We start from the raw sequence: 11,268 nt of genomic DNA on the forward strand, positions 1-11,268 counted from the left end.
GCTGTGAGCCACCATGTGGTTGCTGGGATTTGAACTCAGAACCTCTGGAAGAGCAATCGGTACTCTTAACCACTGAGCCATCTCTCCAGCCCCCTCTTACATTTTTTAATTGGATATTTTACCACATTTCAAATTTGTCTCCTTTCCCGATTATCTTTTTAAAACACACTTTTATTTATGTGTACGGATGATTTGCCTGCACCCATGTATGTTCACCACGCACAAGACTATTGAATTTCCTAGAACTAGGGTTACAGATGGCTGGTTGTGAGTCACACTAGGGATTTGCTGGGAAGTGAACCCGCAGGATAAATAAGTCCTCTTTAAAGCCTCAGCAGGCACCTGCACTCATGTCATGCAGAGACTTACACCGGCACGCACATAAAACCGAAATAATTGTGAAAAGGTGGGGAACCTTCATTTCAGGCATTCACTCTGGGAAACCCACTTTGAGAAACCCAAGGATATGAAAATTAAAACCTTCATTATCTTTAGAGTCCCCTTAGTCACTGGACCACCCCACCCCCCATTGAAAGCCGTAAGACCGGACGGGAAGCGAGGAAGAAGTGGGTTTAAATTTGTAGTTCGGGTTCTCTTGAGAGCAGCTGGGCTTTTTTTTTTTTTTTTTTTTTTTTTTTTTTTTTGAGGGGGCTGGGGACCGAACCCAGGGCCTTGTGCCAGGGCAAGTGCTCTACCACTGAGCTAAATCCCCAGCCCCGAGAGCAGCTGGGCTTTTCTTGGTCCTGCACATTGGTAAAATGCCCGCCACCTGAGGCAGGAAGACCGCGTTGATGCAGTCTCCGCGCGAAGGGTGTTGACTTATCAGGCTTCCTCGTCAGCACACCTGAGGGCCTCGCCTGGACCCCGGGCCCGGCCGGCATCACACAGTTGTTTTCCCCTCTTCCTTTTCTCCGCAGCTCTCCAGGAGAAGGAAGACACCCCGCGTGATTTTATGAGCCTCGATTCGTTTCCCAGCGCTCCCAGCGGCAGCTTGCAGGGCTTCTCATCGAGCCCGCACCAGGTTATCCCGCGCTCCGCCTCAACGCCCTGCAGACCCCTGCCCGGAAGCACTGCCTTCCGTACAGTCAAGACGACCCTCGGTGGAACAGGGGCCACGGTTCCCAGTAGGGAGCTCGGTCTGTGGTGCAGATTGAGCATCCAGTCTCGCGGACCGCAATAATAACAATACCTCACTCGGGCAGCATGCTGTGCTCATTTGTATGCATGCATATGTGCGTATGCGTGTGTGTGCACCTGACCCAGGAGGCCGGGGCTGGACAGCCTCCATGTGCACGCCGGCTCTTAAAGGGAAGGGCAAGCATAGGCAACCAGGCGGTGGAACTCTTGGTCGGAGGGAAAGCAAAGTAGGGAGTGCCAGGCTTACACCAACCCAGGGCAGGAAAAGAAAATCCTTTATTTCCTTCCCTGGAGCCCTACACAGCCATAGACACACCAGCTCCTTAGGTACCTGCTCGGATGGAAGGATGGGAAGGTCTTCCCCGCCCTCCAGCCGATGGCGTGGGGTGGGAGGGCAGGTCTGGGGCAGGAAGTTTCTGATTGGCCGAGTGGCTTTGGCAAGCTCCTGGTGCAAGGAGCTCCACGCCTCGCGGAGCTGGCTGGTGCCGTACGGCAACGTGGCGCGCCCCATCTACCTGGTCCCAGACCCCGGCCCCCTGAGTGTCTGTGCACCCGGAGCGGCGGCCTAGGTGGGCGGGCCACGCATCACTTCCGGTCCCAAGAAGCCTAGGTCCCGTACAGCAATATGGCCGCCCTCAGGTGCTGCAGGCGGAAACTCCGCGCCTTCCGGTCTGTTGTAGGGCCTGAGGTGGGGGTGGGGGAAAGGAAGGCGGAGGGAACTTTGCGAGGATTTGTGATCCGCGCTGAAGGGAGCCTCGAGAGACCGTTTCTGAGGTGGGGGCCAGGTCGTTCGTGGAGCCGGGGTGGCGGGCGGCGCAGGAGTTGGCGAAGGCGAAGGATCCGCACGGCCTGGCTGCCGAGTCTGAGGGGCGAGCTTGTATGGTACCTTGCTAGCCCTGAAGGGGAATGTGGCGGCCTAGGGCTGAACGCGGAGAGGGTTACTTGGCGGGAAGCTGAGGCTGGAGACTGTCCTCGCCTGGGGCTGGAAGCCCAGACATTGGGAATGCTGAGTGGTGGGCTTGCTGTCGGTTACGAGTCACAGAGAATGGGAAAACCTGGGTGCGGTGAGAGGGAGGGGACTGGAGGTGAAAAATCTCCAGCCTAAAGTCCGGGTTTGTGGAAGGTGGAACATGGAGATGGTTGTAGGAGCGGGAAGGACACCAGGCTCTTGAGAGGGAAACCCTTTAACCTCGGAGTGGAAGAGTTGCAGTTAGGAAGAAGTCGGAGGGGACTGTGATAATTGAGGGCGAGAGGTGGGCAAACCCATGTGGTGGTATCGACTGGGTGTTGGTTTCTGTAGACGGAGAGAGCAGTGTGGGATCTTATACCCCATCGGATTGGGAGTAGGAAGAAAAAACTCACCAGCTGACAAGAGAGTGGGGAAAACGCAACCGAAAGACAGGAAATTGACTGGGGGCTGAAATTTGGGACTTGAGACGATCGATCGGGAGGTTCCCCTTCAGAACTGCCTGAGACTGATAGTTGCAAAAGACAGGCTTTGAAGACATCTCAGAAAGGAGGAGGCTATTGTGAACCCCGAGGTATCTGAGTGGGACTAAGGAGGAGGGGCTTTTCCTGAGTCACCCTTTCCCTTCCAGAATTTTGACCTTTCAAATACTTTTTCCCTCAGGGGGATTTGATCCCCCATGGCCACCGATGACAGCATCATTGTGCTTGACGATGACGATGAAGATGAAGCAGCTGCTCAGCCAGGACCCTCCAACCCAGCCTCTAATCCTGTCTCACCAGGACCAGAAGCCTCTGGTCCCTCTGAGTCCCGTGGGGATGGAGGGAGCAGTAACTCAGGTAGCAGGAAGTGCTACAAGTTGGAGAATGAGAAGCTGTTTGAAGAGGTAAGCTTCAGGGAAGGCTCCCTTTCCTTTAAGAGAAGGGTCTCGCTTTGTGGCCCTGGTTGCCTGGAACTGTCTAGATGAGGCTGGCCTTGAACTCACAGAGTTCTACTTGCCTTTGCCTCCTGACAGCTGGGATTCAAGATGTGAATCACTGGGCTGGAGAGACAGCTCAGTGGTTAAGAGCACTGACTGCCCTTCTAGAGGTCTTGAGTTCAAATCCCAGAAACCACATAGTAGCTCACAACCATCTGTAATGGGATCTGATGCCCTCTTCTGGTGTCTGAAGACAGCTACAGTGTACTCATATATAGAATACATCTTTTTAAGAAAAGGATGTGAACCATTATGATGTGATTGGGCAGATCCCAAGGAAAGGGGTGTTTGATTGGCTGATTGTTCTGGCTTCCTCACTGATTCCCTCTTTTTTTTTTGGTTTTTTGGTTTTTTGTTTTTCCCGTCCCTTTCCCCGAACCGTTTAGTTCCTTGAACTGTGTAAGATGCAGACATCGGACCACCCTGAGGTGGTTCCGTTCCTCTACAAACTGCAGCAGCGTGCTCAGTCCGCTTTTCTGGCCTCTGCAGAGTTCCGCAACATCCTCTCCAGGGTTCTGTCTCGGTCTCGGAACCGGCCAGCGAAGCTCTACGTCTACATTAACGAGCTCTGCACTGTCCTTAAAGCTCATTCCATCAAGAAGAAGTTGCACTTAGCTCCTGCAGCCTCAGCGGAATCATCGGGTGATAACCCTCCCACAGATCCCCCGTCTGACCTTACAAACACCGAAACCACTGCCTCTGAGGCCTCAAGGACTCGCGGCTCCCGGAGGCAGATCCAGCGCTTGGAGCAGCTGCTGGCACTGTATGTCGCAGAGATACAGCGGCTGCAGGAAAAGGAGTTGGATCTGTCAGAACTGGATGATCCCGACTCCTCCTATTTGCAGGAGGCCCGCTTGAAGCGGAAACTGATCCGCCTCTTTGGGCGGCTGTGCGAGTTGAAGGACTGCTCTTCTCTGACTGGGAGGGTCATAGAGCAGCGAATTCCTTACCGAGGCACTCGATACCCAGAGGTCAACAGGCGCATCGAGCGGCTCATCAACAAGCCGGGGCCTGACACGTTTCCCGACTATGGAGATGTGCTGAGAGCGGTGGAGAAGGCGGCGACCCGGCACAGTCTGGGCCTTCCCAGACAGCAGCTTCAGCTCCTGGCTCAGGATGCCTTCCGGGATGTGGGTGTCAGGTTACAGGAGCGCCGCCACCTGGATCTCATCTATAACTTCGGCTGCCACCTCACAGATGACTATAGGCCAGGTAGGAAGCTCCTGGGATGATTTCAGGTGGGACAGAGGCATCTCTAATCCCTTCTAGGATTGGGACTGACTGCTCTGACCCTGTTTCCCCACACAGGCGTTGACCCCGCACTCACCGATCCCACATTGGCTCGCCGTCTTCGGGAGAATCGAACCTTGGCCATGAGCCGGCTGGATGAGGTCATCTCCAAGTATGCAATGATGCAAGACAAGAGTGAGGAGGGGGAGAGACAGAAGAGACGAGCCCGGCTCTTAGCCACTTCCCAATCTTCAGACCTCCCCAAAGCCTCCTCGGATTCTGGTGAGGTATGGAAGGGTTGTCACCTGTCAGAGAAATCTTGTCTGCACCCTGCACTGCCACCAGGGACCCTCGGGTGACTCCTGGAGCAGCGTATGGAAGCAGGGAAAGAAGATTAGTGACGTGCTTGGGTAGCACTAGTAAGGTCCCAGAGTCAAGTCCTCATACTACCAAAAACCTGTGTGGCAAGGGATTCCTTAAGAGGGACTCCTCTTTCCCCCAGGGTCCTAGTGGAGTGGCATCCCAGGAGGACCCTACTACCCCCAAGGCTGAGACCGAGGATGAGGAAGACGATGAGGAAAGTGATGATGAAGAGGAGGAAGAAGAGGAGGAGGAGGAAGAGGAGGCCACCGAAGATGAAGATGAGGATTTAGAACAGTTGCAGGAAGATCAGGATGATGAAGAAGAGGAGGAAGGAGGTATATGCATAACCGGAGCGCCCCTGTGGTAGTGGTTCCGCTCTGTCCGACATGACTTCCTTGTTGATCCTTTCCTTCCTCCTCCTCCCTGCACAGCCCCCTTGACCCCTGTTCCTCTCTCCACCCCTGTTCCTCATTCCACCCCCCCTTTTCTTTTCCAGATAATGAAGACGATAAAAGTCCCACATCCCCTTCGCCCATTTTCCGCAGAAGGAACTCAGCACCCACAGAAGGGCTCAGGTCCCCGGAGGAGCAGCAAGAGAGAGGACTGACGGGGACGCCAGCATCCCCGCTGGAAGCATCCCCGGGCCTTCCCAGCACCGATGCTGAAAGTAGCGGCGAGCAGCTCCAGGAGCGGCTCCTGGCGGGAGAGAGTCCCGTGTCCCAGCTTTCTGAGCAAGACATGGAAGCTCTGCCTGAGGAGACCATCCCTTCCCCTGAGGAAAGGGGCATTTCCTCTTCCAGGAAAAAGTCAGACAGTTCCCTCCCCACCATCTTGGAAAATGGGGCAGCTATGGTTACCTCTACGTCCTTCAATGGGCGTGTCTCTTCTCACCCTTGTCGAGATGCCAGTCCCCCAAGCAAGAGATTTCGGAAGGAAAAGAAGCAACTGGGACCTGGGCCGTTAGAAAACAGGTAACGTCGGGTGAGGAAGAAGGCAGGCAAGGAGGCAGGATTCCCTGAAGGGAACCTGGTGTCCTAGGTCTCCCTGCGGCCTCAGGCCCCTTCTGTCATTTCTCTTCTGTCCTTAGCTATGTAAAAAAGCAGATGATGGCACAGCAGGACAGTGGGTGGAAGACAAGTGTCCTGTCTACTCCGTCCTCCCCCTTGGCCTCTGTGGGTCCTGTTGCTGATTCCTCCACGAGGGTGGACTCTCCCAGCCATGAGCTGGTAACCAGCTCCCTGTGCAACCCTTCTCCATCCCTGATACTCCAGACTCCCCAGTCTCAGTCTCCCCGGCCTTGTATTTATAAGGTAAGCTGGGGGGGGGGTTCCTCTGTCAGTTCATTTTCACCCTCTCACTCTCTGTGGGGGCTGCACCTCCTCTTTTTTCCCCCATTCGCCAGTGGGTACGTGCGTGCATGTGTGCACAGTGACAGTTTTGGAATTTTGGTTTCTTAAAACTCAGAGCTGGGTAGTGGTGACACATGCCTTTGATCCTGGGAGGCAGAGGCAGGAGGATCTCTTGAGTTTGAGGCCAGCCCGGTTTACAAAGTGAGTTCTAGGACAGCCAGGGCTACACAGATAAACTGTGTCTAAACCCCAAAACCAACCAAAAACAGTGAAAGAGCTGGCTTTCATTTTAATCCCCAGTGTGGGGATGTGGGGCTGCTTCCAACTGATCGCTGTGGCTGAATGTGACTCACTTTGAGCTCAGCAGAGCTGTGGCTTTGCCAGCTACAGGCAGTTGCTTTGGTTGTGTGAACATGATGGTTAGGAATTGTGGAACTTTTCAAGAGAGCGTAGAAATGGTAGACACCACCCCACCACTACCCCACCTCCTCCGAGAGGCATGGTGTGAGCTCAGGGGTTGTCTTGCTCAAAGAAGAGAGAAATTAGATTCAGAGATCCCTATCTCTCCCCTCTATCCTTCTTTCCTATCTAGTGATGGGGTAGATAAAGGGGAGGAAAAAGAACCCACAAAGTCTCAAAGACTGACTGTCTATGTGTGTTTAGATGTATTTTGCCCCGCATAGTGGTTTATTCCTTTAGCCCCAGCATCCAGGTGGCAGAGGCATACAGATGTCTATAACTTGAGTGCCACAGTCTAGTCTACTGAATGAGCTTCAGGACAGTCAGGGTTACATAGGCCGTGTAAAACAAAAAGTGATTTATTGTATGTAACTAGGTGTTCCGTTGGTATGTATGTGTGTTACATTTGTGTCTGGTGCTCATGGAGGCCAGAAGAGGGCGCCTGATCCTCTAGATCTGGAGTTACAGAGACAGCACTAAGTAGCCATGTGAGTCTTGGATACAGAACACAGGTCTCCTGCAGAGCAGCAGTGTGTCTAGTGGCCAAGCCATCTTCAGCCTTCCATCCTGCTTTGTTTTGTTTTTGAGACAGGGTCTCTCTATGTCTCCGACTGTTCCAGAACTCTGTATATAACAAGGCTGGCCCCAGTCTCAGAGATGCCTGCCTCTGCCTCCTGAGTGCTGGGACTAAAGGCGTGGGCCATCATGCCTGGTTCACCCTTCCTTCTCTCCTGACTTGTCTGCAGACTAGTGTGGCCACCCAGTGCGATCCCGAGGAGATCATCGTGCTCTCAGACTCTGATTAGCAGTCCCTGCATCCAGAAGGGTTTCTAATGGCTGTTAGAAGATGACGGAGCAAATGATGGACAGAGCTCCTCCCGTTTTGGTGGTGTTTCTTTTGACAAAAAATCAGATGTTTTAAGTTTTACACAGACACATTAATAAACAATGAATTTCTTTTCTTATTGTATTCTTTTCTTAAATTGTCTTTCTCCTATGACAGCTGTCACCTGGATCTGCCCTTTCTAGCCTGGACCTCTTTTTAGGGCGCCCTCATCCTTACCCTTCTTTGAGCCTCCCCCTAGGCACTTGGAAAGATAAGTGCTTCAGAAGCCTTCTTAAGCCGCTTTACTTTCTCATTTTGAGCGGTATGAGTGAAAAGGCCAATCAGGGGCTGACTCAAGGTTATTTGACCAATCCTGGCCCGGAGGAAGGGGGCGGGGCTTCGGGGGTTCTGTCATACGCTGGGAAAAGGGCTGTTAGATCCCGCGAGCAAGCTAATGTCCAGGGCTCGGGGTGGAGCCTGAGGAGCGGAAGCCAGTACTGGTCAATGGGAAAAGGTAGGCTTGCAGGATTAAAGGGGAACGAAGGCTTCGGCCAAATCAATTCCTGGGTCCTCAGCCGCAGATGGGACCCGGTACCTTTAAGGCGGAATGAAGAGCCGGTCCTTTAAAGGGAAAGTGTTGGTGTCGGTCGAATTTTGCCCAGCGGCACAGGAGGGGTGCTGTCCTGCGCCTTTAAGGTCGCTGGTCCGGGAGGAGGAGTGGAGGCGGAGGGCGGAGGGAGTCGGCACAAGATGGCGGCGGGAGGGGCTGGGGCTGCGGCTCTGGTCGCCGAGTGAGGGGGGGCCCGGGGGCGCGCGGCCAGGTAAGCGGGGGCGCGCGGGGCTGGGGGCCCCCTCAGGCCGGGGGACAGTCTAAGGACGCGATTGGGGAGGAGTGGGGGCGGGGTTCGGGGGGCGGGGGCAAACACGAGGCGGGGTCGGGGATCTAGGGGGCGGAGCCCTGGAGGGTCCTGAAGGGGCGGGTCGGGGAATTAACTGGGGGCTGTCGGGGGAGGAGCTTGAAAACTGTGGAGGACACCCCTTCGCCCCAAGAAAATTGGTACGTAACACCAAGGAGAGGCGGTTTTTTTTTTTTTTTTTTTAAGTGAGGCTCAGGGGCAGCTGTAGACAAGGATAGACACCAATTCCCTGAGAGCCCCCTATTTTCTGACCTAGGAAAGAGTACTCAACTTGGAGTTGGAATACTTTCTCTGCTAGCGCTGAGGTTTGATTTGATGTCGTTTGGTAGGTGTACTTGGATGTTTTTCTTGATTAATTCTGGGCCTCAGCTGCCCCATCTGTCCCATGGGGTTGAGAGGTGTTCCTATCTATCTCAGTGATTTTTCTTTTTTTTTTTATGCTGTGATGGTGTATGTCTTTTCAAAATGCTGTATTATTCTCTTTTTTTTCTCCCTAGAGACCCCCCCGGCCGCCCTCTTCTTTCCTTTGTTCCTGTGGCTGGGGGGGTATCTCCTTCCACAACATGGAGCCATCTCCTATGTCACCCAGTGGGGCCACACTCCCACTGCCTCTGTCACTGGCTCCACCACCACTGCCTCTGCCGGCAGCTGCAGTGGTACATGTGTCCTTCCCTGAGGTGACCAGTGCCCTCCTGGAGTCCCTCAACCAGCAGCGGCTCCAGGGTCAGCTCTGCGATGTGTCTATCCGCGTGCAGGGACGGGAGTTCCGTGCTCACAGGGCCGTCTTGGCTGCCTCCTCTCCTTACTTCCACGACCAGGTCCTACTCAAAGGCATGACTTCCATCTCACTGCCCAGCGTCATGGACCCAGGCGCTTTTGAGACTGTCCTGGCCTCAGCGTACACGGGCCGCCTCAGCATGGCTGCTGCGGACATTGTCAACTTCCTCACAGTGGGGTCGGTCCTCCAGATGTGGCACATTGTGGATAAGTGCACAGAACTCCTTCGGGAGGGTCGATCTTCAGCCGCTACTACAACTGTCACTGCTGCTGCAGCCCCCTCTGTCTCTGTCCCTTGTGCCAGTGTCCCATCAGGGAGCGGGGGCACCGTTGCCCCTGCCACTGTAGGCTCTGTACGTTCCCATACCTCCAGCCGGGCCAGTGAGAATCAGTCTCCCAGCAGTAGCAACTACTTCAGCCCCCGGGAGTCGACTGATTTCTCCTCTTCCTCCCAAGATGCATTTGTGGCCTCAGCAGTGGGTAGTGGGAACCGTCGAGATGGTGGCCCCGTGTTCCCAGTCCCCGTGGTTGGCAGTGCGGGTACCACCTCCGGGAAGTTGCTGCTAGAGGCCGATGAGCTATGTGATGACGGTGGGGATGGGAGAGGGGCGGCGGCCCCCGGGGCTGGGCTCCGGAGGCCCAACTGCCTGCCTGCCAGTGCAGTGCCACAGAAACACTGGGTGTATGTGAAGCGAGCTAGAAATTGCCCTGCACCAGCATCGCTGGTCCACCAAGACCCCGATCTAGAGGATGAGGAAGAGGAGGAAGATCTGGTGTTGACTTGTGAGGATGACGAGGATGAAGACCTGGGGAATGGCTCTGGGGTTCCTGTAGGGGGAGAGCCCGAGGCTACCCTCAGTATCAGTGACGTCCGGACCTTGACGGAGCCTGCAGAAAAGGGGGAGGAACAGGTGAACTTCTGTGAATCCTCCAATGACTTTGGCCCCTATGAGAGTGGTGGCGCTGGGGCAGGACTTGATGACCCCGGAGGCCCCACCCCTTCCTCCTATGGCCTCACCCACCCTCCACGACCCCTTCTTCCATTGGATGTGCCAGGCAACCAGATCTTGGTTTTCCCATCCTCCTCCTCCTCGCAGGCTCCAGGCCAGCCACCAGGGAACACAGCAGAACACGGGGCAGTGACCCTAGGGGGCGCCTCTGCGGTGGGTCTGGGCATACCAAGTGGCTCTGGGGGGACCCCCGGAGGGGCAGGCAACAGCGACGGGAATAAGATCTTTCTTTGCCACTGTGGGAAGGCTTTCTCACATAAGAGTATGCGGGACCGGCACGTGAATATGCATCTCAACCTGCGACCCTTTGACTGTCCCGTGTGCAACAAGAAGTTCAAGATGAAACACCACCTGACCGAGCACATGAAGACGCACACAGGCCTCAAGCCCTACGAATGCAGTGTCTGCGCCAAGAAGTTCATGTGGCGGGACAGTTTCATGCGTCACCGGGGACACTGTGAGCGCCGGCACCGGATGGGCGCGGGCGCATCGGTACCTGGACCTGGACCGGGGGCACCCACCGGGCCAGCACTGCAACCCAAGAGGGAGTCTTCCGCAGTGGGTGGGGGCAGTGGCGATGAGGCGAATTCGGCCACACCCCCGTCTAATAGGCGTGTCTGGTCACCACCCAGCGTGCACAAAGTCGAGATGGATTTCAGTGGGGGTGGAGGAGCAGCACACTGAAGGACAGGCTATTGGGGAGCTTAGTCTAAGGGCAACGTGGCTCCCGGGGTTTTCCCCACCAAACCGTCTTCCCTTATCTCTGTGGACTTGTATATATTCTAGAGAAGGGCATAGGCTGCACCATCGATAGCCCGTTCCATTCCTTAGCCCCTTCCTCGATATCTCCGGAACTAAGCAGTTTTTCTTCTCCCTTGAGCACACCAGAGCCCCACCTTCACGGAGTAGTGCCAAGACGGTGGGGGGGGATGGAAAAGGGACATTTTGAGCATCCTGGAGTCGCAGGGCCAACAGTCAGGTTGTGTTAATTTGTGCCTGAAGTCTGTGTTTGTGTTGTGGGACGAGGCCTTTGAGACTCCTCTTGAAGGATGCGCCCCTTATTCCTGTACTATCCCACCCTTGCCATGAGGATCCCAAATTGGGTTGTCATGAAAGTGGGCGGAGACAAGGGATGAGCCGCGTAGTATAGGTCTTAATTTTTAACGGTGATTAAAATATTTATTGGTCACTTCACTTGGTTTCCCAACACCCCTCTGTTTGCTGGGACCTGACACAGGTCGGGGGACACAGAAG

At 54.9% G+C, this 11,268-nt stretch overlaps 2 protein-coding genes across 7 annotated transcripts; both read left to right on the forward strand.

Moving 5' to 3' along the window:
• Positions 1-1,735: 1,735 nt before the first annotated feature.
• On the forward strand, positions 1,736-7,454 carry Daxx (death domain associated protein). 4 transcript variants are annotated; one of them, XM_032889197.1, is made up of 9 exons: positions 1,829-1,911; positions 2,438-2,678; positions 2,768-2,990; positions 3,470-4,295; positions 4,392-4,600; positions 4,816-5,011; positions 5,173-5,647; positions 5,764-5,986; positions 7,231-7,454. In XM_032889197.1, exons 3-9 carry the CDS (start codon positions 2,784-2,786, stop codon positions 7,288-7,290), a joined length of 2,196 nt encoding a protein of 731 aa, XP_032745088.1. In that variant the 5' UTR covers positions 1,829-1,911; positions 2,438-2,678; positions 2,768-2,783; the 3' UTR covers positions 7,291-7,454. The 4 variants fall into 4 exon arrangements, with proteins under 4 accessions (XP_032745089.1, XP_032745087.1, XP_032745086.1 ...); XM_032889198.1 differs by lacking the exons at positions 1,829-1,911; positions 2,438-2,678 and adding an exon at positions 1,736-1,806; XM_032889196.1 differs by lacking the exon at positions 2,438-2,678 and having other exon boundaries at positions 1,820-2,019.
• A 277-nt stretch (positions 7,455-7,731) lies between these two features.
• Zbtb22 (zinc finger and BTB domain containing 22) lies at positions 7,732-11,208 on the forward strand. 3 transcript variants are annotated; one of them, XM_032889200.1, is made up of 2 exons: positions 7,732-7,824; positions 8,725-11,208. In XM_032889200.1, exon 2 carries the CDS (start codon positions 8,791-8,793, stop codon positions 10,696-10,698), a length of 1,908 nt encoding a protein of 635 aa, XP_032745091.1. In that variant the 5' UTR covers positions 7,732-7,824; positions 8,725-8,790; the 3' UTR covers positions 10,699-11,208. The 3 variants fall into 3 exon arrangements, with proteins under 3 accessions (XP_032745091.1, XP_032745090.1, XP_032745092.1); XM_032889199.1 differs by lacking the exon at positions 7,732-7,824 and adding an exon at positions 8,052-8,131; XM_032889201.1 differs by lacking the exon at positions 7,732-7,824 and adding an exon at positions 8,415-8,552.
• Positions 11,209-11,268: the final 60 nt, after the last annotated feature.

Source organism: Rattus rattus, chromosome 18 (assembly GCF_011064425.1).
Source record: "Rattus rattus isolate New Zealand chromosome 18, Rrattus_CSIRO_v1, whole genome shotgun sequence".
Taxonomy (NCBI): Eukaryota; Metazoa; Chordata; class Mammalia; order Rodentia; family Muridae; genus Rattus; species Rattus rattus.

Excerpts from the sequence above, each read along its gene's own strand:
- Daxx (XM_032889198.1), top strand. The coding sequence starts at position 2,784 with ATGGCCACCGATGACAGCATCATTGTGCTTGACGATGACGATGAAGAT. Across the intron at positions 2,991-3,469 it reads ATGAGAAGCTGTTTGAAGAG|TTCCTTGAACTGTGTAAGAT; the intron begins GTAAGCTTCAGG and ends CGAACCGTTTAG. Across the intron at positions 5,987-7,230 it reads CCCGGCCTTGTATTTATAAG|ACTAGTGTGGCCACCCAGTG; the intron begins GTAAGCTGGGGG and ends ACTTGTCTGCAG.
- Zbtb22 (XM_032889200.1), top strand. The coding sequence starts at position 8,791 with ATGGAGCCATCTCCTATGTCACCCAGTGGGGCCACACTCCCACTGCCT.